The sequence below is a fragment of the Eublepharis macularius genome, chromosome 2, assembly GCF_028583425.1.
Source record: "Eublepharis macularius isolate TG4126 chromosome 2, MPM_Emac_v1.0, whole genome shotgun sequence".
In the NCBI taxonomy this organism is placed as follows: Eukaryota; Metazoa; Chordata; class Lepidosauria; order Squamata; family Eublepharidae; genus Eublepharis; species Eublepharis macularius.
This window is the reverse complement of record NC_072791.1, coordinates 195339150-195365399: the sequence shown is the minus strand read 5'-3', so window position 1 is coordinate 195365399 and position 26250 is coordinate 195339150. Positions and strand designations below refer to the sequence as shown.

At 42.9% G+C, this 26250-nt stretch overlaps 1 protein-coding gene across 1 annotated transcript in view; it reads left to right on the top strand.

The window, feature by feature from the left end:
• Positions 1-7968, top strand: part of TTC21B (tetratricopeptide repeat domain 21B) — a 49950-nt gene extending 41982 nt beyond the window's left edge. Inside the window, exons 25-29 of the mRNA XM_054972400.1 lie at positions 1427-1622; positions 2814-3038; positions 3780-3900; positions 6774-6841; positions 7200-7968. Coding sequence (XP_054828375.1) covers positions 1427-1622; positions 2814-3038; positions 3780-3900; positions 6774-6841; positions 7200-7277 — 688 coding nt within the window. The 3' untranslated portion in view covers positions 7278-7968. The remainder of the gene's footprint in view (positions 1-1426; positions 1623-2813; positions 3039-3779; positions 3901-6773; positions 6842-7199) is intronic.
• The last annotated feature ends 18282 nt before the right edge of the window (positions 7969-26250 follow it).

The following is a 26250-nucleotide window of genomic DNA, read 5'->3' as shown; positions in this document are numbered from 1 at the left end:
GGAACAGCAGATTCATTGAATCTGTTCCTTTTTGAGTGCCAGCAATCAGGGGCGGGGAGGGGGCCGCAACTGGGCTTCATGTATATTGTTAGATAACTGTGTTGCTAAGGAAAGTGTCTGGTGAAGTGACTACAGTTTTCTCGTTAAGGGACTACAATTTTCATATCTGCTTCACTCTGACAATTAGCATTTTCTCCTATAAGAATACAACACGGGCACAGAGTATAGTTGATGGGCAGTAGATTCAGGATGGATGAAAGGAAGTAATTCTTTACTCAAATAATTAAATTGTGGAATCCGGTGCCATGGGTCACATAGATGGTCCCCACCATAAATAGCTTTAAAAAGGGATTAGACAGATTCATGGAGGAGAGGTCCATCAGTGGTTGCTAGCCATGATGACAAAGGCATCCAGAGGCAATAAACAATAACAACAACAACATTTGATTTATATACTGCCCTTCAGGACGACTTAACACCCACTCAGAGTGGTTTACAAAGTATGTTATTATTATCCCCACAACAATAAACACCCTGTGAGGTGGGTGGGACCTGAGAGAGCTGTGACTGACCCAAGGTCACCCAGCTGACTTCAAGTGGAGGAGTGGGGAATCAAACCAGGCTCTCCAGATTAGAGTCCCGTGCTCTTAATCACTACACCAAACTTTGGCTTCACCAAACTTTAAATACCAGTGCTAGGAAGCAACATCGGGGTAAGGCCTTGGCCTTTTGCCCTGTTTGGCCCTCTGGCCAGCTGGTTACCCGCTATGTGAAAGAGGATGCTGGACTAGATAGACCACTGGTCTGATACTGCAGGGCCCTCGTTATGCTCTTATTCAAAAGTTTGCATACCTGCTGACTTTCCTTTACATTTCTTTGGCTACCGTACTCAGACATTATGTGGCATTGTGGTGCCCATCTCTCCGCCAGCAGAAGCTAGTCTTCCCCTAATCTCCCCTTTAGATTTCCTGTGATTGTTCCTTGTGAGCATCCATATGGCATAAAGGCTCCTAACTCGCTGCTTTTTCACAATTAAATTGAATCTATCCCAATGCAGGTTTTTGAACCTTTCCTCTCCGTCCCCTCCCAGCAAGCCTGAAATCAGGTCCGTAGCCATCACTGCACGGTCTTGACTTTGAAGAAAGAAAAAATAACATCACCCAGACTAGAAACTCATTCCTAGAAAAAGAGCTGATGTAGAAGAATCTGTGACATCTACAATATAAATGAAAGAGCGTCAAGGCTCAGGCCTTGTTTCAAAATCGATGTAATTGCAGAGAAACATATTGCAAGCACGGTCCGTAATAGATTTAGAAATAGAACATGTTAAATTCCCGTTTTGCATAGTTTAAGAGCTGAGCAGTTGGGCCAACCCCAAGTTCTGAAATAGTAGAACTTGGATCTTAACGTTTTCCCTTCTATTTAGCAATTCCACAGAGAAACAAGAGTCTGTGCAGCTGGCTGTGAGAACAGCAGAAAAGCTCTTAAAAGAACTGAAACCCCAGACTCCTCAAGGTCATGTGCAGCTTCGCATCATGGAAAATTACTGTCTTATGGCAACCAAACAGAAGTCAAATGTCGAGCGAGCACTGAACACCTTCACGGAAATAGTGGTTGCTGAGGTGGGTTGTTGAAAATGTCATTCGGTTTGAAGCTTCGGCGTATTCGCTCTCTGCAGAGCAATGTCTTGCATGGGTTGTCCGTAGCAGAACTCGTTAAATACCCATTTGCACAATATCCTTTTACTGCAAGAAAAACAATTCTTAGGAAGGTTACTGGGAGCAAATGGAGCTGAACACTAGAGAAGATCTTTACCCTGCCCCACGTGATGTTACTTACCGCCACCGTTTTCCTTTAATGCAAGAAGTACTCGTGTGTGATCTGGGAATTTATACATTGCAGTGGCAACAACTTCCCTGATTTTGTTAGGCACGTTTGGAGCTTCTGTTGCCATGGCTGAGATGCATGAATTCTCAGCTCACACACAAAACCTGCTCATGTGAGAGAGGGTACAATCGGCAGAATGTATTGTGTGAAAGTAACATAATTGCAAGCATTCAATTCTTGTCAAGTGACAGCTGCTAGTGAGATTTCTTTGCTGCTCTAGTGCAGATGGTGTGGAAGCTAGTGGAAAGCTGTTGTGGCTGTGCTGGGCTCGGCATTAGGGCTGGAGGGGGGAAAGTGTCTGCTCTAAAAGCTCAGAGTGGTGTTTATGTATACCTAACAGTAGAGTCATAAAATGACTTTAACAGCTAACACCTTAATTTATTTATTTTAAGTGTTCTAGTAATTAAGGGAGGAGCCAGTGTGATTTCACATGATAAGAGTGTCAGATTAGGATCAGTGAGACCTGGGTTCCAGTCCCTATTCTGCCATGGAAGATTAGTGGGTGACCTTGGACCAGTCACACTCTCCCAGCCTAGCCTAACCACAAGGTTGTTAAAATAAAATGGAAGAGGGAGAACGAGGTCAGCCACTTTGGGTCCCTATTGGAGAAAAAAGCAGGTTATATGTCAATAATATAAAGGGGCTGTAACACAACAGTTGCAATCTTGAGTGCTATTACTAGACATTAAGTATGTAGTATACATGCTACATAAAGTATTGCACAATCCTGAACAGGTTTACTTAGAATTACACAGAAATCTCCAAAGGAGAAACAAGCTCCTGTGACTGAGCTGCTTGTACCATGCATATACATATACATTTTACTGTTTTTTAACTTTGTATTGTGACGGCCTTTGGCCATATACAATTAAACCTGCTGATATACACACCACTGGACTTGTTGTGTCCTCTGATATCTGCTGCAGAAGGATCATGTCCCTGCCCTTTTGGGAATGGCCACAGCTTACATGATCTTGAAACAAACTCCACGGGCCAGAAACCAGCTGAAGCGCATTTCAAAAATGAACTGGAATCCCATTGATGCCGAAGAGTTTGAGAAAAGTTGGCTCCTGCTTGCTGATATTTACATTCAGTCTGGAAAGTACGACATGGCTGGTGAATTATTAAAGCGGTGCCTTCGTCACAACAGGGTAACTGGCAAGCCAAAAAGCAGCCGCGTATCTGTGAACGTTTTTTCTGTCCCTTGAGACTTTTAATTAAATGTGACTTACTTTGTAGAAACAAGAGACACAGGGCACTCTGTGACATGCATGGCAGCCCCTACCGTTCCAGATTTGTATTCTCCATTTGACTAGTCCTTAAGAATCCCGGTATGGTTAGCAGTGAAGGGTAGTAATTTTGGCCTTCTGCTTCCATGCAATGCCATTTACCAAAGAGTCTGAACAATTTTAGATCGCGCTTTAATCTCAGTGCAGATATGAAAAAACAGGAGTTTGTATGTCATGGGGTGAACCTGTTTAATTGGTGGGCTCACCTCATGCAGCACACCTATATTGAAGGTGAAAGTCTTCAAGTTACTTCATTTAGTTGTGACATCCAAATGTGAGCGCTTTAACTGTCCCAGCTTCTGTCCCAGTAAACAGGATTCTTATTTGTGATTAAGCTGTGTTTAAGAATCCAGGTTATTCGGATCAAATCTAACCTGGGATACAAACACTCCCATTCAGACATTGCAACTAATTGGAGTTAGTAGAAAACATTTATGATCTGGGCATAATGTGTGAGAAGAAAGGAACACGTGACAGTAAACCAGGTTCATGTTCCTTATGAACAAGCCCTGGTTCGTTTGTCATGTTCAAATAGAAAACGAATTAAGACTATTTGTAATTTAAAGTTCATTTGATATGGGAAAATACTTTTTTGTTTTTAAGTCCTGCTGCAAAGCTTATGAATATATGGGGTACATAATGGAGAAGGAACAAGCGTACAAGGATGCAGCGGCAAACTATGAGATGGCCTGGAAATATGGAAACCAAACAAGTCCAGCAATAGGTAGGTTCATACTTGGTGCTTCTGCTGGGGTTTTTTTTTTTTTGTGTGGCTGGTCTGCTTCTCATTTTCTAGAAAATATTTGCCAAATGCATATTAGATAGTGCCAGATTAGGACCCTCTGCAAGCATATCTGACAAGCAGGAAAAATTTCATTTTTAACATTTTTGTTTGCTGTCTAAAAGTAGCCAGCTGAATTTAAGAACAGCACCCAGGAACACTGCAAAGTGTAGCCTGCTTGAAGAAATGCCAGGCTACAGGAAGGGATAGAAAGACACCAGGATGCATGGTACTACTTTGGGACATCGTTCTCTCATTCATAAAATGAGCATAGTATATTCAGACATGCCAGTATGGTAAGATAGGGGAATAGCCTTTTCCTCAGGTCTAGGTGAAGGGTAAAAAAGAGCTCAGAGATTCCTCCCCTTTTAAGAAAAATGGTTTCTAATAGCATCTATCAGGTACAGAAAGGGTTAATTGAACCAGCTGTCTGTACTGCCACCTGCTGGACTTACTCAGGAAGAGACAGGAGGGAATCATTAACCCTTCCTCTGTCGTTCTGGGTAGCTTGCCTTGTGTGTCTGCCTGACTTCAGAATAAAAGGAAAATCTGGCACGTTTCCTTCAAGTAAGAACAGTTATGTTCATAAAGTACAAGGAAAGAAGCCGTGGTAAAAGGGATGGAGTGGAATAAGCACAGACCCAACCATGAGAATCGACTGCCTCAAATCTTCAAAGAGAACAGAGAAGAAAAAAGCGTAATAGACAATCACTAGCTGTATCACTTTATATGTCTAAGATAATGTCTGGGTTTCTGCCCTCCATGCTCTGCCAACAATAGTTAGGAACAGAACAGTGAATTAGCAGTTTGGGGTTCCTTTCTACGAAGGCCCATTGGCTGAATTTTTAGCAGGAAATTGGGGCTTGTACCCCTTTATCTGGTCATGTGTGGATTACACAGCCAATCAATAGGTATGGGTAGGCCTGTTCAAAGACCACAGTGCTAAACTGTCCAGTGATCAGAGATGTCACCCTTTGAGAGTCTCCAGGACACGATATCCTCCAACCTTGTTATGGAGCCTTCCTGCTAGTGTGGCACTTGAGGGTTCTGTTATACAGACAAGATGTTTTATCTTTCTTACAGTGTGGGGGCGGGGGTTTAAGGAGGGGGTGCTTTAAACTGGAATCACAACTGGGCACCTAAATGGGAGGAAGGGGGAGGACGAGTGCATCCCTGAAAGTAGGGGAGACCCCAGCGTATGCAGTAATGACCTGCATTTGGGAGACTACCTGCTACTTCACCCCAAAGTGGTAGGGGCCAAGGGAGCATTGACAGCAGAGCTTAGCACGTAAGCAGCAGCTCTTCACTGGCCGTGGCTGAAAGTTGGGCTGAAGAGAAGCTGCTTGCTTTGTTCATGTTGAGGCCTAACAAGGGAGAAGGAAGTGACCTCAAGTGTGCATCCCCAGAACCCAATATTCTCCTCTAAAATGCCCCCTTCACAGTTTTGAGGACTTGGGGAGGAAGAATTGGTCTCTGGTGTGCATGTATCCTTTATGCCCAATCCTCTTCCTTCCTTTGGATCCTCTCCCCATTTAGCCTAGCACAGGTCTCCACAATGGCTATGGGGACCAAAGGGGTGGGAGGGGGAGATGGAAGTTTTCTCAGCATGGCCTGATGTCATTGTTGAGGTGAGTTCAAGGGACGTACTCAAGCTACTGAATTCATCCCCTGATGCAAGACACTCCCCTCCTCCTTTGTGGCTACAGTGGGAAGGCAAGCTTGGACACACCTGGCTTCCCCTGAAGCCATTGTGGGGACTGGATTGCCTGCACTGCAGCCCTGCATTCTAGAGCTGGGAAACGCCATGCTCGATGGAGAAGCTGTGTTGGATTTCTTCCTATTTGGTCCATGATGTTGGACTGTTACTGCTGCAGCTCCTCCAGCCAAGCCCATCTGGAACAGGGGCTGTAGTGATGCTCTTGTAGAGACCAGCCTGGGAAGACAACAGCTAGTCTGCTGGGTTCGAGTTTTTCCTAGCCCAATCAGAAGAGAATTCTGTATGATGCCCAGCCTGGGAGGACCCAGAACGCTCTGCTCTGACTAGGAGATCAGGTGAGAGGCACTAAAGCGGTCTTTCACAGAGCCAAGTCCAGTGAGCGAGAACCATAGCTGCGGCATGTAGAAGAAAGGGTCAATTGAAGAAAAATCTCCATGCTCCCCCCCCCATTGAATTTTGTACAGGTTTCTGCTTGTCTTCTCAAACGATGAGAGACAAAGCAAGTTTGCTGTTTTTGTGAAATTAAATGCAGGTAAAAACATATGGGTCTTTGAAAGGTGCTGCCCGGCTTTCTGTCTTCCTCTCACAGCAGATCAGAACAATACTGCCTCATTCTGTTCTTTAGCTTGAGAAGTATTTCTGTGTTCTGAGAGAGAGAAATAGACTTTTTCTGAAGCAGAGGCGAGTCCCAAGAAATTACACCTAATCAGCTGTCTGTTTTCATTCTCATTTTAGCTTTTTTCTATTTGCCATCATTTAAATTGTTTATATTTTAGAAATGTCTATTAATTTGCGTACTCTCTTGTCTGCTCATAAAAATACTAAGCTGATTTGGAAATACAAGGTTGGATCCATACTAAACCTAAAATTCTTTCTCCTACCGCGCCTCCCCCCCCAAATATAGGGCTGGATCCTGCCCAATTTTCTGCTGGTGTAAGAGGAGGGGGAGGTCCCTTTTGACTACCAAAAAGGCTATGCTGGGGATCATGTGACCTGCCATGTGGGACAGGGGCTGTAATAAGGAGGGAATTAGATGAGAGAGAGTGAAAATTGGTCTGGCAGCATCCAACTCACAGTAAGTGGTCCCCTGTTTTCACAGGCTTCAAGCTGGCATTTAATTACCTCAAGGCAAAAAGATACGTTGACGCAATCAACATTTGTCATAAGGTAAACTATAATCACACGTGAAAATGTTCATCAGTTGTGTGCGCCTTCTTTGAACTAGTCAAAATGCAGCAAAAATATAACCGCGTTTGGCTCACTGTGAACACTGCATTTTTATATGTCCGAACCATGCTATTTGAATTTAAAAAAAAATTCTTTCCGTGGTACAAATTAATGTTATGTCATTGAACCTAACATCATCCTACATATTTATCTTCTATGATACCATGTTTTGGGGTTCATATGGTAGTTGTTAAATAATTTTAGATATGCATCCTTTCTGATATCAACATCTACTCACTTTAGTTTATGAGAAATAACTTCATAGCTGCTTGACGGTGAATATTGTTTCTTTCAACAGGTTTTAGCGGCACATCCAAATTACCCCAAGATCAAAAAAGAAATACTCGATAAGGCTCGTATGTCATTGAGGACGTGAACATTATCGTGTGCGTGTATTTTAACTAGAAGTCTCTGCAGAAAGAGGACCCATTAAACATCTGTGTGGTTGCGGATGAGACGCGCTCAATTAGTTTCCTATGGGAAAAAACTTAAGAAACTCGGTTTAGATTTCTCTCTCTTCTGCTCGAGGAAGCTTTAGTGTTTGGGGGTTCAATAAACCCCAAAGAGAATCGGTGCCTGTTCCCATCCACCTGTAGGTATTGGCAGCCATCCAGATAAATTACTTCCATGTCAAGGCATGAGCAGTAGAGGCGGAACATTCTTTGAAGGTTCCTCTGTGGCAGGGAAGCCTTCAAAGAAAGCTCCAGCTGCACACACCCAAGTTCCTTTATTATCACATGAGTGATTTACGTCACTTGCTGCTTTTGCTTCATAAAAGAATCCCTCACAGGCATGAAAGCGGGGAAGGGGATCCTCACAGGCATGGAGGGGGGGATTACTCAGAGGCATCAAGTGGGGGAGCCTATTAAAATGCCATCACTGTTGGGTTGGTTTTAACTGACTACTTTCACTTTCTAAAATGTGTTTTTTCTTTGCTGGAAAACTTCTAAATCAAATTTAAAATCCAGTCATTTTTTTTAGTAACTTGTCCCTTAACTAATGACTAATTTTTGTTTGTTTGTAGTATGCAAGCCATTGCATGAATAAAACTTCTGTAGTTCCATTGATTTCCTAAGGGTGTATTTACTTATTTTATTGGGGTCCTGTCTTTCCTTCCCCCAAGGATCTCAAAGCAGCATACTAGCTTACAACCATTCTGCAAGGTTGGGTTCATCTAAGAGAAAATGAATTGTCCATGGCTACTCGCTAACTGTCTTAGCCAAGCAGGCAAGCTTTAAACTTTAGTTACCCAAATCCAAACAAAACTTTGATAAGCACCCGGGAAGAAATAATAGATTTTATCTAAATAAGCTTTTAGCCAATAGGGATCAAGAAACCACCTTAAAGGTGTCAAATTTGCTGTGCAGGCCATACGACTCCGGAAGTATTTTATAGGGGGAAATATTTAAATATTTTATTAATTTTAAAGTTTTAAATATTTAAGAATTTGGATTCTGGAAATTCAGTGCTTACTAGATGGATAGGTTTGTCAACAATATGGGTTACTTTGACTGTAATAATTAGATTGACGTTTCTTATTTGGTCTTTTACCGTATTAAATATATTGATTGATTGAGACTTTGATAAGCAAACTGGAAGTCCTTCACATCTGTAATTTTGTAATAGAGATACCTCTTTCCTGGAATGTCTAATGAAATTTTTTTTTTAGCTGTCTCTCGTTTGCCCGTTTGTATTTTTCATTCAGTCTTTTGTATCAAAGCTCTGTCCCCACCAATAGTCTATATAGACTTGGAGAATTCCCACTCGTGTGACTTTTGCTAGATGTTTTCCATTTTACAGATCCATCGAATGCCTGCAGGCTTCCCAAGGAGTAGACAGACACCCTGCTGCGTTTGCTGCTTCAAAAGCTGACACCCTTGTCACTCTAGCCTCCAGAACGTTCATTAAATCCCCCTGAATGCAAAGAGTAGTTTTGGCGATTGGGAGTGTGAGCGCTGTAAAGGGAAATTGATGGCGCTTCGCATGTGGCATTTACTGGGTTTTTCCTTAACTGCCATTGATTAAGGATCAGTGGAGAGTTTCTGGAATGGAAGCTCTACAAACGTTCAGAAGAAGGCATGCAAACACCCCTGTGACTCACAGCCATAGTTCTTAAAACTGTGGCAATGATTTTAAGAGAGTCGTTATTTCCTGACTCCTTATACAAGTAGGACAGAGGGCCTACTTATAAATGTCCATTTACCCCCTCTGGCAAGTGCAGGGAAACACCTGAACTGCATTGTTTTCTATTTTTACTCAACTGGGGTGAAAGCAGCCACGAGCATCTGCCAATATGGCCCTCTTAAGACCTTTGATATAGATCAAGTGCGGCTGGGGCAACTGGAAGTCCCAGGCCCAGTGGTGTGGTCTTGTAGTGAAGATAGGCAGCTACTCGGAATCATGCAGTATCGTACCATTTTGTCAAATAGTTTTAGCCAGTTTAATAGTCATGTTTCAGGAAGGAACAGGTCTCAAAGTTTCATTGCTGTTGCTCTTCTGGCTTAATTACAAGTTTCATTTTGTCATTGTTACTATATTTACATGCAGTTGGTGTGGTGTAATGGTCAGAGTGTTGGACTAAGAATGGCGAAACCTGTGGTTCAGATCCCTGCTTTCCATTAAAGTACTGGGTGGCCTAACCTACCTCACACAGTTGTTGTGAAGATTAAATGAAGGAGGAGAGATCCATGGCTTGGATCCCGCTGAAAAGCATGATTCCCCCCACCTCCCCTTTGCAGCTTCAAATGCCCCATAAATGCTACCCCTGGGTGGCAGGGGACCCCTCAGGAACAGCATGAGGGGGGATTTGGAGGTCTGCCACAGGAGGGGGAATTGGTGAAAATCTTCCCTCCTTCCATCAGTGGAAACAATCGGTGAGAGGACAAGCAGGATAAAAATGTATTAAATAATTTCTCTGTTCAAAATGAGATAAAAACATAACCGGTTCTGCAGGCTACTGTTTCTTCCTGCTTTCTTCTTATAGAAGTGAAACAAAAATAGATTTAAAATGAAAAGCAAACCAACTGACACATCACACAGGGTGGCCCATACTTTGTTTCCCCTTTTTCTCAACATAGAGGTCTTTCACTGTGAGGACCGCCTTTCCTTTGCAATGTCAACTTTCTGTGTCTGGATCTGTCACTGGAACCTTTTTTTAAAAAAAAAATTGAAGCAGCTGTTATCCATTCACCAGCTTGGGACTCTTATTCCTTCTACTTCTGCAAAAGGTATCAAATCATTAGGGAGAAGTTGCTTTTTAAAATTCAAGATCTGAGCATGAGTTCTAATTCTGCACAATACTTTCTGTTTGCTCACTGATTGGCTCTCAGCTTACTTTGACAGTCTCAGTACAACTGGTATTTTTTCCAGACGGTAATGGGGCAATCCTAAGAAGAGTTACACTCTTCTAAGCCCACTGATTTAGAAGGGTGTAACTCTGCTTAGGATTGCACGATAATATTTGCGATTGCCACAAGCTGCAGACTTCAGTTTGTCTTGAAATAGCTTTCATGGAAGAAGAAAGGCAAGCCCTTGCAAATTAGGTGATGTGGCTCCAACCTGAAATGGGCTTCTGTTATGCATATACCCCTGACCTGTTTGGCTGTAATATAGATTCCCTGTTCTAAATACAATTATTTCTTCTAATGTCAGGGCTATTCTATTCAAACATTTATTTATCTTTGAATTCCTACAGGAAAGAGATTCTAAGGGTAGTTTTAAACAGTTACTTCCTTCCAGGTCTGTTGAAGTCAATGGTCTGGTGGGGGGAGACTGTTTTTGACTGCACTGTAAATTCATATAATAATACTTCTGATAAAGTGTGAAGAAGACCAACAATTCATATAGTTAATAAAGTATCAAGAAACAGAAGATCTACCCTTAATATGATTATTAGCTGCTAAAGTTAAGTTGGTCCTATATAGAATTTGCTGAAATTTAAATAGGAGATTGTGATCCTAAAACTGTGTGCTTCCCATTTTCTCTCTCTTCCCTCCCCCCATGCACAAGTTTGGGTTCCTATGATCCACTTTAAGCTATTCTCTCAGCCTGAATTCAGGATTTTATTGCCTCTTTGCTCTCCTGCGGCTGCCCCCTTATCTTTTCCACGCATCCTTCTTCCTACCCACCAAGCCACCCACCCACCTTTTATCTGCCCCCCTTCAGCTTTATTGTTTATTTACTTCATTTATACTCCTCCTCCCCAGGGCTATTTTTCTGGGAAAAGAGGTGGTGGAACTCAAGACCGAACAATGATGTCACTTTCGGTCAGGGGGAAGTTTTTTAAACTTTGAATTGCCCTTGACGAAAATGGTCACATGGCCAGCGCCCCCGCCCCCTGATCTCCAGACGGAGGGGAGTTTAGATTGCCCTCCGCGCCGCTCAGCGGCACGGAGAGCAATCTAAACTCCCCTCCGTCTGGAGATCAGGGGGCGGGGGTGCCGGCCATGTGACCATTTTTAAGAGGTTCTGGAACTCTGTTCCCCCGCGTTCCAGCTGAAAAACCCCCTGCTCCTCCCTCCCCAAACTGGGAGCTCAAAGCAGTTTACATTGTTCTCCCCTATTTTATCCACACAACAACCCTGTAAGGAATGTCAGGTTGAGAGAGTGTGACTGGCCCAAGGTCATCCAGAAAGCTTCCATGGCAGAGTAAGGATTTGAATCTGGGTCTCCCAAATACTAGTCCAGCTCTGTAACCATTACACCACACTGGATGAAACGATACCTTCCCTTCCAGGATGACCTCATTCTTTCTCACAGTTCAGTGGAAAGGCTTTCTGCTTCTTTGGCTTTTTTAAAAAACAATGTTTTAGCAGCATTTTATAACCTAAGCCTTCTGTCTCCTGCATGGTCTTTGAACTGAAAGGACTCCAGGGAGAGGTCAGTGCAGTTCTGTTAATGGAGAAAAAAAAGAGTCCAGTGTTCTGCATGGGGTTGCCTAGCAACTTGCCTTCCACTCTGTCTTGGAAGGAAGGATGGAGGGGAATGAGTCTGCATTTTCTATCGCCTCATTCACTTGCACTGGACATTTAAGCATCCTATGACTCTTACAACATGAATTAGCAACGCTTTTCTTCTGTACTCTTTAACATGCACCGTCTTTCCATTTCTTCGGGGAACAGATTTTTAAAAAAAATTATGGGTGCATCATATCTATGATCAAAGCTGCAAAAGGAGCCAAAGCAAAAATGGGGTAGAAATGAAATAAAATAAATAAAAATTACCAATCCTGCAGCTTCCAATCTAAATCCAAGTAACCTGTCCCATTCTTACCATCCTTCGGTAACCGAAAAAATAAAGTGTTGTATTCAGCCTTTCAAAAGGGAAAATCTGATCAGTGTGTGTAGCATTTAATTATAGACTGCCCAGATAATGAACAACATGCTGGTTCACACTTGACAATGTCATATCGTGAGCAGGATTTTTAAAATTCCTATAAGCTGACATCTGGGATGCAGTGCAGCTCCATCAAATCAATGGAAATTTTGCCAAAGATTTAAAGGGATGGTGGGTGGCATCAGAGGGCATTCACTACTGAGTGATATTTTTGCACAGGATTAGGCAAATCCAGTTCTGGAATGCAGTATCAATGTGTGTGATAAGCTCTTGCCTATGAGATAAAAGTACATTGTTCCGAATTTTTTTTAGAACCTGTATGTCTACATTGTAATTATTTTGTATTATCCTTTTAGAATTGTATTTGCTTGTTCTTGTGATCATGCATTGTAAGTTGATATGGACTGAAATGGAAAAGCAGGATATAAATATTTTAAATAAATAATTCATAGTTAGGTTTGCATTTTTTTTTGTCTTAAGCAGTTATGTAGAAAAAATAATTTGAAGGGTGCACGGATAAAAAAATGGGCTAGAAATACCAAGCAAAAACAAGTATTGCAAATTACATACACAAAGGATTGTGCAGTGTGCATATTATTATTGTTGTTGTTATTGTTATTTATTACATTTCTAACTCGTCATTCGGGCTCAGGGCGAGGTACAGAAGTTATAAAAATATAATACAAATATTAAAACAATTCATAAAACAACAGTTTATCATAAAATCAACAACAGATACTAACTGTCCCAAGATGGAGTCAATTCCAGATTCCTACCCATCAACATACAGGGGGAGGGAAGCAGACAGATAATGTCCTGCAACCCACACGTGGGTCAGCAAACGAATGGGCACTACATAGCCCCGTGCTGTGTATAACCCCACACTTGTGCTGTGGAGACTGATGTCTACAATTGCAAAATGCTGTTCTAATATATAGAAAAGAGCAAGAGTCCAGTAGCACCTATAAGACTAACATTTGTGGTAGGGTATGAGCTTTCCTGAGCCACAGCTCGCTTCTTCAGATACCTCAGCTGCCTATCTTGTTCTAGTATATAGCTGTGCTTAAGTCTGGATCCAGTAAGTCCTGAGTTCAGCTCAAACTGATGAGAATGGATGAGAGATGTAGGCAACAGATTAATATTAATTTTCATAACATCAGTATGCTTGCTCTTATAAAAAAAAATCAAAAGATCAATAGTTTCCATTGATGTTATATAGTGATGTTGGATAAATATAGAATGGGTCACAAGTGGCTCAAGACTAAATGACTGTAAAATAGAGATTAAAATTTAAGTAGCCTTATTAGCCTGTGTTTTTGTGATAGCTTTTTGGATCTGGAGCTGTAAACTTAAGTGTGTTTTGATTTCAAGAAGAATCATGTGGACACAACACTTGAAAATTCTGTTCAACCAGTTAATAGAGTTACTTCTCATAAAGGGTTGGAAATTGGTGCAATTGTCACAGTAACTGGTAAAGCTTGCTAGGAACCCCATATGCAAGTCTTACCAAATTTAGAGAGAAAACGTATCCCCTTTAAACTTGTTTTGGAATGTGATGGTGAACACACATTTGTTTTAGTCATCTGCATTGATTGGAGAAGTGGGGTTTTTTTCCGGCTTCTATTTTGTTTAAAGACAAAGCGCAGTGGCATTTGTAGCCAGAGCTCAGCAGAGGGTAATTTTGAGCAGAGAAGTTGTGCTCCAAGCACCTCTCTTTTCTGAAACCTGTCCCTACTAAAATAAAAGCAGTGATTTAGTTAGTGACTCACGCTATCAAGATGCCTTGTTAACATTTTGTTGGTGTGATTGCTGGAGTTGCCATTTTTCAGGGTTTAGCACACTGCCCAGGGTCTCCGGGAATGTAAAAGATGGTGAATACCTCGTTTCCCTTTATTTACTTCATTTATAGGATATTTTCTTCCCATTGGGGACCCATTGTTCTCATCTCTATTTTATCCTCACAACAACCCTGAGAGGTAGATGAGGCTGAGGTTATGGGCACTGGCTCATCCTACTCTAACAGCAGTGGCTTCTAACGTGAACAGAAGAGTACCATGCGGTGGTCAGCCTGCCATGTCAGATGCTTGGTAACATTCATTTTGAACAGTTTATAACAGTGTGGAGGAGAATTATTTTAACATTTTCTTAAGAACAATTTATAACCCCACCTTTATTCTCAGTGGGGATCCAAAGCAGCTCACATAGTTCTCTATTTTATCATTAAAACAACGCTGTAAGATAGGTTAGGCTGAGAGGGTGTGACTGGCCTCACATCGCCCTGTGAGGTTCCATGGCAGAGGCAGGAATTGAACCTGAGCCTTCCAGATCCTATCCCCAACTGCTGCGCCACGCTGGCTTAGTTGCTCTTGGCCTTAGAGCCTTCAGAATTGTACAAAGAGGGGTGAGGTCTTGGCCGTGTTTTCATCGGAAATGTTGCTGGACACGGAAGTCATATTTTTGTTGCTCTTTACCAAACCAATTTTTCCTGGAGAAGAAAAAGACTGTGTGGGTTTGGTTACATGTTTGTGTGCCCCCCCGCCTCTACATGTGCTCGCTGGCAAACACTAAACCTTTATATAAAAATGGTGGCTGTGAGCAGGGCTTTTTTTCAGCTGGAACACGGTGGAACGAAGTTCCGGAACCTCTTGAAAATGGTCACATGGTTGGTAGCCCCGCCCCCTGATCTCCAGACAGAGGGGAGTTTAGATTGCCCTCCGCACTGCTCCAGCGGTGCAGAGGGCAATCTCAACTCCCCTCTGTCTGGAGATCAGGGGGCGGGGCCACCAACCATGTGACCATTTTCTCCGAGGGCAACCCACTGAGTTCTACCACCTCTTTTCCCAGAAAAAAAGCCCTGGCTATGAGTGACTGATTTGGAATTCAGTCACTTTGGAGATACCTACACACCCCATGCACAGCAACTCTCCCTGTTGTAAGACAGGTGACTTTGCAGTTTAGACAACATTGCTGGTTGGATTTTTCATTACAATTAAGCAAATTCCCTATGGCTCAAGGAAAAGTCAAAGATTCAATGAATTTATTCATGAAATAATCATCATGACACTAGAGCATGGGTAATCTGTACTGAAGAAACCCATATCCAGTTCTTAAAATACATGTTGCGTAATATAGTTTCACTCCCAATGTGATGTTAGTGGACTAGTACAGAGGTGAGGATTGTATTCATTGTGACGGTACCAATGCAGATAAAATTAGTCCCATCCCACATAGAGCTCTTCTAAGCCCACTGATGTCACTCAGTTATTGATGTCATTTTGTCATGACTAGCTCTGTTGATTTCAGAGAGGCTTCATCATGACTAACTCTTACTGGTCTGGAGCCTGTGAATGGGAAGATGATGTGAGAGACAGACTAGGGTTGTAGAGTGTACAGAGATTTGGGATGAAGGACTCCAGTCAGCCAGAAGATTTGCTTGGGCTTTCTTTCAGCTTAACTTGTCTCAAAGTGTTATTGAGGATAAAGCGTGGAAGGCAGCAGCTATCTAGAAGACTGAGCTCCTTAAAAGAAGAGTACAATAAAAATATCACAAAAAGCATACAAATTATGTCAGAAGTTGAAGCTCTCTGCAGAATATTCCCAATATGCTTTTGTCACATTTTCAGTCCATAAGCCAAAAAAAAAAAAAAGACTCGCAAAATACAGGAACAAAAGCACACATTAAAATGGACGTTCACAATGAGAGAAGGGATTTGAAGAACAAATTAATAGTATAGCAATGATTAATAAAATTGCCAAAGACCAGAAATAGGGAGCAAGCCAAGGACATGACAGGGCTGTTGTATTAAGAAGATGTAAATGGTGTGTTTGTAAGTAGGCAAATTACCAAGAAACCAAACACAGTTGAAACAGCACACTCAAAACAGGGCTGTGGAGGATCAGGATCATGAAATTCATACTGTGATGTTGCATTGAGCCATAGAATCTAAATCTGAGTGTAAATCATGAAATTTATCCCTGTAAAGACATTGATCATACCACATCATTCTAAGCATAGGGCAGGGGTCCCCAACATGGTGCTCGTGGGCACAATTGTGCTTGTTGACACCTTTTCTGGTGCCCACCAAGAGATTGTAGAAAAGTGGGTGGGGCTTTTACAAAGCATGGCTCCTGATTGGCCATTGGAGTATTGATTGGCTATGCAGATTTTTAAAAACATTGCTTTGGCAGAAACAAGGATCTTCATTGCATGACTGAAGGTAAGCTGTAGTGGCCATTTTGTGCCTGGCTTCATCTCCTGCAGCAGGTGCTATATAGTAGCCATATTGTTGCTGCGCCCACCACATTGTGTCAGAATTCCAAATATGCCCGCAAGCTTTAAGAGCTTGGCAACCCTGACATAGGGCTTCCAATCTCTCCTTCCATGGTGCAGGAGAAGCAAAGCCAAAATACTATTTTATGCATTTGCCCTTTCCAGGCAAGTCTTCTTGTTAGAATCATATATTCTGGGAATATTTTTGAACAGTACCACCTAAGCATAAATAATTCTCTTTAGCAGAAGGCCAGACTTGATGTGACTGCATCCATGTGGCACCATGCCTCTTTAAATCTGGCTCACAATTTTTAACCTATTATAAAAGTCTTTATCTTCATAGTGCATTTATAAATACATTTTTTATTATTATTAGACTTTAATTTTGCCTTCCCTGCAAGCAGGCCAGGGTGGCTCACATCATTTAAACACAATAAATGCATAATTTCATACAATTTTACACAATATTAAAACACTGTATTTTAAAACTGGTTTGTTAACAATACTATTACAGTTTCCAAGATGGCAGCAGTTCCTGCTCAGCTATTTATTTGGTTTCACTTTGGGCGTAATAGGCAGCAGGTAGTTGAAAACAGGGTGGTGAACAGGTCTACTGGGAGGTTTAATCAACCACTTCCTCCTCCTATAGGTCGGCGGAGGTCTAGCCCAGCTTCAACCATATGCCTGGCAGAGTGTCTTTGTCCTGCAGGCCCAGCAAAAGGATAGCAAATCCTGCCGGGCTCTAGTTTCAGTGGACAGAGAGTTCTACCAGGTCGGGGCCAGGACTGAAAAAGTCCTGGCTCTGATTGAGGCCTGGAGGGCCTCCCTGGGGCTAGGGACCACCAATAGTCGTTTCTCTGCTGATCAAAGGCTGATTCTGCACACGTTGGATAATGCAGTTCCAATCCTCTTTATAGATCCATTTGGAACGAATTTTTTTGTGTGCGGAACAAAAAATCCACCTCAAATGATCGATAAAGTGCATTGAAAGTGCATTATCCAACGTGTGCGGAATCAGCCGCAGTCTCGCAGATATGCCGGTCCCAGTCCGCTTAGGGTTTTTTTTTTTTTTTATATAATTTTTTTTATTTTCATAACTACAAAACACTACACCAGACTATCACAAGGAAAGGGGAGAGGGAAGGAACAAATGGGGGTGGAAAAAGAAAAGGGGGGGAATGAACTACAAACACTAAACACTACACTTCAATGTTTCCCTTCATACTGTCATAATACAAAAATAGCTCCATAGAATAATGATGGAGTGGTTAATCATACAGAGAATAAACATTTCAAATTCTGATTAAACTTTCCTCCCCCTTCTAGGTCCCGGACGCAATTCTCTCTGTGCAACCGCTGTTGCGGTGCTCTCCTCCTCCTCCTCCCCCCCCCCTCCGGCTCCTCCTTTTCTTCGTTCTCGGTGCAGCAGAGTCCGCTTAGGGTTTTGTAGGTTAATACCAAAACCTTCCCCCCCCCCAAACTTTTATTGGCAAGTTACATATAACAATTAACAATCAACAAATAACAGATCAACCAATATTATACATATACAAACAATTTTGGGATTGTCCAGTGTGATAACATTGTCTATCATTAGTGATTTACAGAGCTGAATAATACAACAATTAGCATTATCATAATGTTCCTTAATGGTTAGGTGAGATATACACATAATTACAATGTAAAATAACCAGAGTTTCTTATAGTTTGTAAAAGTTTCGATTTTGGCTGAAGATTATTTCTTTCTATATAAGTGAAAAAGGGGAACTATTTTTCGACAAAATTTGTATCCGCAGGGAAGTGTTTGGCTTTATGCACCAAAACCTTGAATCTGATCCAGTACTCCACAGGCAACCAATGCAGCTAGCACAGTATAGGTGTTATGTATGCTCCAATTGGCACTCTTACAATGACATGCACAGATGCATTTTGAACTAGTTGTAACCTCCGGACCAGACTCAAGGGAAGCCCTGTGTAGACCGAGTTATAGTAATCTAGCCCAGAGATGATCGTTGCCTGGATCACTGTAGTTAAGTCACAGGGAAGAGGTAAGGGATAAGCTGCCTGGTCTGTCGTAGGTGGAAAAAGGAAGACCTGGCAACCGCTGCAACCTGTGCCTTCATTGTCAGGGAGGAATCCAGAATCACCCCCAGGCTTCTAACCCTTGGAACGGGCATAAGCAGCTTCCCATCGAGGGTCGGGATGGAGCCGGAGTCCTGAATCTACTAGCCCGCTTCTCAAGTACAGGATCTCCATCTTCATGGGATTCAATTTCAGTCGACTCTGTTTTAGCCATCCAGTCACAGCCGCAAAAGCACGCTCCAGGACATCCGGGGCTGAGTCGGGCCGGCCACCCATCAACAGATACAACTGGGTGTCATCTGCCTATTAATGGCTCCCAAGTCTGAAACTTTGCACCAGCTGGGCAGGGGGCCACATATAGATATTAAACAATAACGGGAAGAGTATTGTGTGGTGTGGGACATCACACACCAAAGGGTGGTGGGATGACAATTTCTCCCCCAGCACCACCCTCTGTCCCCGAACGTGGAGAAAAGACAAGCCACTACAAGGCACTCCCTTGTACAGGGCCAGATCCAGGTGCGCGGACACCCGGGAACAAGGCAAACCTTGTGACGTCATCACGCAGGGCGGGAGCCATGTGCAGCAAGCCGGCCGCTCCAGCGCCTGGTGAGCCATGGAACTGGGGGCGGCGCGTGCGCGCACTGGGGCCGCTGGCTGGCTTGCCGCGTGCGCAGGACCTCCCAGCCCTGCGCTCAGCCACCCCGCGCAGCAAGCCAGCTGCCCCAGCGCACACCCTCGCTGCCGACAGCTCTGCGGCTCACCAGGTGCTGGGGTGGCCGGCTTGCCACGCAGCCAGCTGAGCGCAGGGCTAGGAGGCCCTCTGCGCAGTTAGCATGCCCCGCTGCCCTGTGCCGCCCGCGCGGCAAGCCAGCCGCCCCAGCGCACGGTGAGCCACAGAGCTGCTGAGCACAGGGCTAGGAGGTCCTGCGCGGCAAGCCAGCCAGCCGCCCCATCGGCAGGGCTGGCGAGGGTCTCCCAACCCTGCGCTCAGCCTCCCGGGCAGCTGGCAGCCACGCCCGGCACCCCCTCTTTGGCGGCACCGGGTGGAGGCTACCCCCCCTTGATCCGGCCGTGCCCTTGTATACTCATTATGTGAATATGATTTTTAATTAATTCTTTGAAGTTCCTTGAATTATTGTTTATAACACAATTACATGTTTGTGTTTTGTTTTCGTTTGGTTTTTGTACCTAATATTTAGGTACATCACAAAAGAGGAATATATCCAGATTCCTGCCCTTCTTTCTTCATGCAAGATGTTGGTTCTGCCCATGTCCTTTCTTTTTTCTTCATATATGGTGTGGTTTCGCCTATGTCCTTTATGTAAAGCTATGTAAGACCTTGTTCTGCATGAGAGAACTGTTGAAATTTGTATATAAGACCTATGAGTATTTATCTGATTTTTTTTTGTATATAAAATATTGTAGTTAAATGTGGGAGTAATTTGAGGTTTGATGTAATAATGCGGGTGTCTTTTCCAGTTTGTGCTTAGATTGTCTTTGTTGTAGTTTCTCACACCTTTTCTGTATTAGCAGGCTTTTTTTCAGCGGGAACGCGGTGGAACGGAGTTTCGGCACCTCTTAAAAATGGTCACATGGCCAGTGGCCCCGCCCCGATCTCCAGACAGAGGCGAGTTTAGATTGCCCTCCGCGCCATGTTTCACCACGGGCAATTTAAACTTTAAAAAATCCCCCCCTTGTTCCAGCTGACCCAAAGTGATGTCATTATGCAATCTTGAGTTCCACCACTGAGTTCCACTACCTGTTTTCCCAGAAAAAAAGCCCTGTGTATTAGTATTTAAAATGGCAGTGGCATCTTTGTGGTGGCCACCCAGACAGTGTCATTTCTAGATTGGCCCTAAGTCTACAGATATCAATAGACTCAGAAAGGTGTAAGGACTCCACGGTAAGAAGGTATACAGAAGTAAGTAACATCAGATCTTACATAGCTGGTGTTATAATGATACGTTACCTCTTTGTGCCCTGTGCATCGTAGTGATGGGCTTCGTACATGCGCACAGCAATAATGCTTTTTAACTATGCTTTTTAAAAATCTAAAAATCTTACTGCAGGATCCAGTAAACACATAATGATAGACCTCCTTTTTTCCCAGGAATGGATTTTTTAAAATAAAAAATGTTAGCAAACATACATTTACCAAATAAAAAGATTCTTCCAAATATGGATAATAACAGTTATTCAATTAAACAATAAGTTACGCTTCAGTTTCCATCCCCAGATTGTATCAATCCAGTTACTTTGTCCATTTCTGTCACTAACAGAAAGCCTCTCTTCAGCCATTCTAAAACATGCCATTATTTGCCTGTGTTTTGCAATTACAGTCATTACAGTTAACTTATTTTTTCAGTCTTCTGTTTACACAGAGCAGAATCCTTTTTAAAAGTGCATAACATCTCACAAAGGAATCACATATTAGCATATTTCTATGAACAATAAATGTATTTCTCCAGAATTCTTTTATTTATTTATTTCAAATTTCTATTCCGCCCTCCCCGCGAGCGGGCTCAGGGCAGATAACAACATACTAAAATACAATAAAAAATACATCTCCATTAAAACATTAAAACAACTGTATTAATACACATTTAAAACAGGCAAATGAACAATTCTACCACATATGCATAAAACTAGTACTCGGTGTCTGACACCTACAGCAAACCATTTGAGTAATGCTGTTACATTTCTGTAACAGGCAATTTTTTAAAAAAAATTTCCTACAGATTCAAGGCTAAAGATAAAAGTTTGAGTAGATACATACATTTTCATATAATTCAAAGCTCTGCCATGGCTGTGTAGATGGGACAGGGGATAGCGTGTGTGTTTTTCCAGCTGCTGAATTCAGTGGAAGTATCCAGATTAGTATCACCTTTTGCCAGCATAATGTTGTATCAGTGCCAGGAGCAAGACACGAGCTGAGAGTTTTAGATGCTGACTAGATATCCACTCCTCCGCTGACTTGCCCCAGGTAGGACCTATTTCTGGCCCTGATGCAAGCATAGATGAGTCAGTGCTGTGGTTCCGCTAGTGTGGTGATGTGGTTATGCACTCTATACTTAATGGGATTCTTGTCACTTACATGCTTTCTGCGCAACATTAATTGCAACTGTGGAAGCGTGCTGTTGCTCTCCCTAGCCATAATGATAAAGAGGCGGCTATGATTCTTTTTTTGGGGTTCTCATTTACTAGTACATTCCATCCATTCATTTAAACAGGGTAAGTGCAACTTCCTCGCAAATGCATTTTCATTCTAAATAAGGCACTAAACACAGACTAGAAGAACAATGTCGAACACACCCTCTGTCTCATGGCCAGCTTGATCAAACAAAAAAGCAGGTTTCACAGCATGCTCTGTGAAACCCTGATAACCTCATTCCCTGTGCCTCTGGAAGCGAATAGGAGTTGGGGGAAGGGGCCTCCTAATAGGCCAAACTACTCTGGGAACGTATGAAAGGCTGGGAACGTATGAAACAGCCTTATATGTAGTCCCGCACAGATTCTCTTAGAGCAGAACCACAAGTGACAAAAGGCACAGGTTGGACACTTGTCAGCTTCCCTCAAGTTTTGATGGGAAATGTAGGCAGCTTGGCGGAATGTTGGACAAGTGACAGTTGAAAAGTCCATTGGACAGCAGTCAGAGAGCCAAGCAGCGAGACCAGGATGCCTACATTTCCCCATCAAAACTTGAGGGAAGCTGACAAGTGTCCAATCTGTGCCTTTTGTCACTTGTGGTTCTGCTCTTAGATCCAGGGCTTTTTTTCAGCTGGAATGTGGTGGAACGGAGTTCCGGAACCTCTTGAAAATGGTCACATGGCTGGTGGCCCCGCCCCCTGACCTCCAGGCAGAGGGGAGTTGAGATTGCCTTCTGCGCCGCTCAGCAGCGCGGAGGGCAATCTCAACTCCCCTCTGTCTGGAGATCAGGGGGTGGGGCCACCAGCCATGTGACCATTTTCTCCGAGGGCAACCCACTGAGTTCCACCACCTTTCCCAGAAAAAAGCCCTGCTTAGATCAATATCTCTCAGATCAGCAGCAGCTCTCTAGGCTCTAAGGCACAGTAAAAGATCTTTCTCCAACCCTGCTACCCCAGATAATTTAATCAGATATTCCAGAGACTGAACTTAGTAACTTCTGCAATGCCAAACATGTCCTCTGTTATAGGCTTACTCCACTATGTTTGTCTCTAAGGCTGGGAGAGAAGCACGTTCCCAATTTGCATGACAGACCATTTGGCAAATAACTTCTATGGTAACACAATGAAATCAGGGCATATTTCTTTCTTTTTAAAAAAATTATTTTATTACACTACAGCAAACGACAAGCAAAGGTTCACATAAAGAAACAAAAACATAAAAATAAACAAACAAGAACGTAGAGGGAGACATACCATTTAAACATTTTACAATTTTTTTTCTTATTACTTAATAACTCTTCCGTAATACCCATATCTTAACTAAACATATAACTTTGACTTTACTGCGAAGATATCTGCATTTTTTCCGCTTACTTCAGCCTATCATTTGTTGCCAACCTTATAACTCTAATTTTCAAATCCACAGATCATTATTTCTGACTTCTCTTTTATATAAAGTCCATGAAAGGTTTCCAGATCATCACAAAATTTGCTGTCGTTTTGTCCCTCAGTAGTTCCATTAATTTTGCCATTTCCGCAATCTCCAACATTTTTATTAGCCAATCATCTACTGTTGGCAATTTACTCGATTTCCAATATTGTGCATAAATTATTCTTGCAGCCGTTGTCATATATCTAATCAAAATTCCAAATTCATTTTCTATTGAAATATCCACTAAACTCAATAGACACATCTCTGGCTTTAGTTGTAGGTTGCTCTTTAATATTTTTGGTCTAAAATGTACATTATGTTATAACCTGAAAGAAAACTTCTATAAAATGATGTATAGGTGGTACACGACCCCATAAAAATTAGCTAAGATGTTTAAGGGGGTGTCAAACAAATGTTGGAAGTGTCAAAAAAATGAGGGTTCCTTCTACCATATGTGGTGGTCCTGCCCGGTTGCTAAAAAGTATTGGAAACAAATACATCTAACAATGCAAAAAATATTAAAGAGATCAGGGCATACTTCAAGCAATCCTATGGAGAGTTTCTACCATTCAAGCTCAGTGGTTTCAATGGGGAGGAGATTGGCCATTTTCACACGCCCAAAGCCTCCAAAAGATTGCACGAAACTCATGGCACGAAGCAGCTTCCTAGCACAATTTCCCACCATGATCCCATTTAATGATGCTATTTCTGACATCATCACATCATTAAAGGGAATTGTGCTGGGAAATCACACTAGGAAGATGCTTCATGCTGTGAGTTTCACACGATCTTCTGGAGGCTTATGGGTGCGTGTGAAAACAGCCATTGTGTCTCAGTGCTATAGCAGCTGCTTTGCATGCATAGTGTTAAAAGGATCAAGGGAGTCCATGATGCAAAAGAACCTGAGACCTTCCGGCAGCTTGAACAGACAATACAGAACTTGATAGACCAATGATGTAGACCAATGATGGGCCAGTAATGCTGTACACACAACACAGTTAATGGGTATACAATCCTTGTAGTACAGAATCCATCATTGTAGTATAATATTTTTTTACGTGTCTTACTTTGCATTCAAATTAAACTTCAATTTAACCCCCCCCCCCCATTTTTCCAGCTACTGGTCCCCAGTTTTATGAAGATATACTGGATCTTTCTTACAAATACACGTACAAATGGATGTATGCATGTTCACTACTCCCATGCAAACAGGCCTAGAATAAGGCAGTATCATGTGCTGCATCCATTCTTTCCGCTCCACCTCCATGTGTGTTTCCCTATTGACTGAGAATTTATTTCCATACATTTTGACTTTTAGCTCACAAAAGCATAGGCTTCAATAAATCTGAATCATTCTCCCATAATACTAGAACTGTGTGGGGAGGGTTGCAATGAAGTTGATAAGCAATAGATTCAAGGAAATATGTTTACTCAATGAGCAATTAAACTGTGGAATTCATTTCCAGTTTGGGTTGCCAGTTTCATCTTGGGGAAATTTCTGCAGGTTTGGGAGCAGTACTTGGGGAAAATTAGATTTAGGGGAGGGAATTTATTGGGAATATAATGCCATGAAGTCTACCCTCTGAGCTGCCATTTTGTCCAGGGGGACTGTAGCCTGGATATCAGATGTAATTCCTGGAGAATTCCAGGCTCCACTAGAAGGTTGACAACACTATTACTAGGGGATGTCATGATGACTTTGAAAGGGTTTTAGACAGATTCATTAGGAGCCAATGGTAACTTCCACATCTAGAAGCATCCACTTCCTGGGTACTGTTGAGTTCTAATATTATGGGAGAGGGATTCAGGTTTATTGAACCATAGTGAACCTCTAGGTCTAGAAGCATAATAAACTTCTAAATAACAACAGTAGGAGGCATCATTAGAAAAAGGTCTTGGCCCCTATGCCATTCCTTGGCCCTCCAGGGCAACTGGTTCGCTAGCTACTGGGTGAGAAAGGATGCTCATGGAACAAGGTTCTGGTCCAGTGGGGTTCTTCTTATGTTGTATTCTTAATACAAGAAGTTACCTTATAAAAGGAGAATGCCTAAACAGATCTACTTGAAAGTAAGTCCTATTTTATTCAACAAGGCTTACTCTAAAGATAATGTTTTTAGGATTGCGGCCAAGGAGTCAGACTCTTGCCATGACACCTTTAGTAGGTTTAAGTAGAATCCTACTCAAGTCTATTCAATGGGGCTTACTCCCAGAAAAGTGTTTTCCAGACTCCAGCCTTGGGCTATCAAACTCAGTATTGTCACCTCTGCGAAGATCATTCACATGTAATCCTTTTAACTGGATATGTCAGGGATTGATCCTTGGACTGTCCACATGCAAAGCAGATTCTGTGCCACAGAGCCACAACATCTCCCCTCTGCAAACATTTTAAAGATACCATAAAAGCTCTCTACTCTTTTCCTCCAGCCTGAGCAACTCCTTAAAGGCAGAGCTATCTTATGTACGTCTGCTCAGAAATCTTCTAAGGTCTAACCCATGGAATTTATTCCTGGGGGGAAATTTCTTAGCATACCTGTCACCCAGTTTTGAAAGAGACACGGAAGAGGCCTTCAATCAATCAAGAGGCCTTGCAGGAGCAAAGCAAGGCTCCCCCTGACCTAAGCCCACAGTTAAGAGGCGCAGCTAGGATTGCCAAACTCCACGTGGTGCCGGAAGACCTCCCAGAATTACAACTGATCTCCAGAAAACAGAGATCATTTCCCCGGGAGGAAAACGGCTGCTTTCGAGGGTGGACCGTGGCCTGATGACCTGCCGAAACGCTTCCCCTTCTCAAACCCCGCTTTCCCCAGGCTCCACCCCAAACCTCCAGGAATCTCCCAACCTGGAGTTGGCAACTGTAGCCCGCCCCAAGGCGGCCAAGGGGCGCGCTGCGCGCGGCTGTCACCCCCCTCCGCGGGCACGTGGGCTTCTGCCTTCCGTTGAAGCGGCGGAAGGGAGGAGGGAGGGGGAAGCGCCGACGCCTACCTGAGCGCCCAGGTGAGCCAGGCGGGCGCGGTGGCTTGTGGGGCGGCACTCACCTGGGCGCTGCCGCTCCACCAATCGCCGCCCGCCCTGCCGGCCGCGC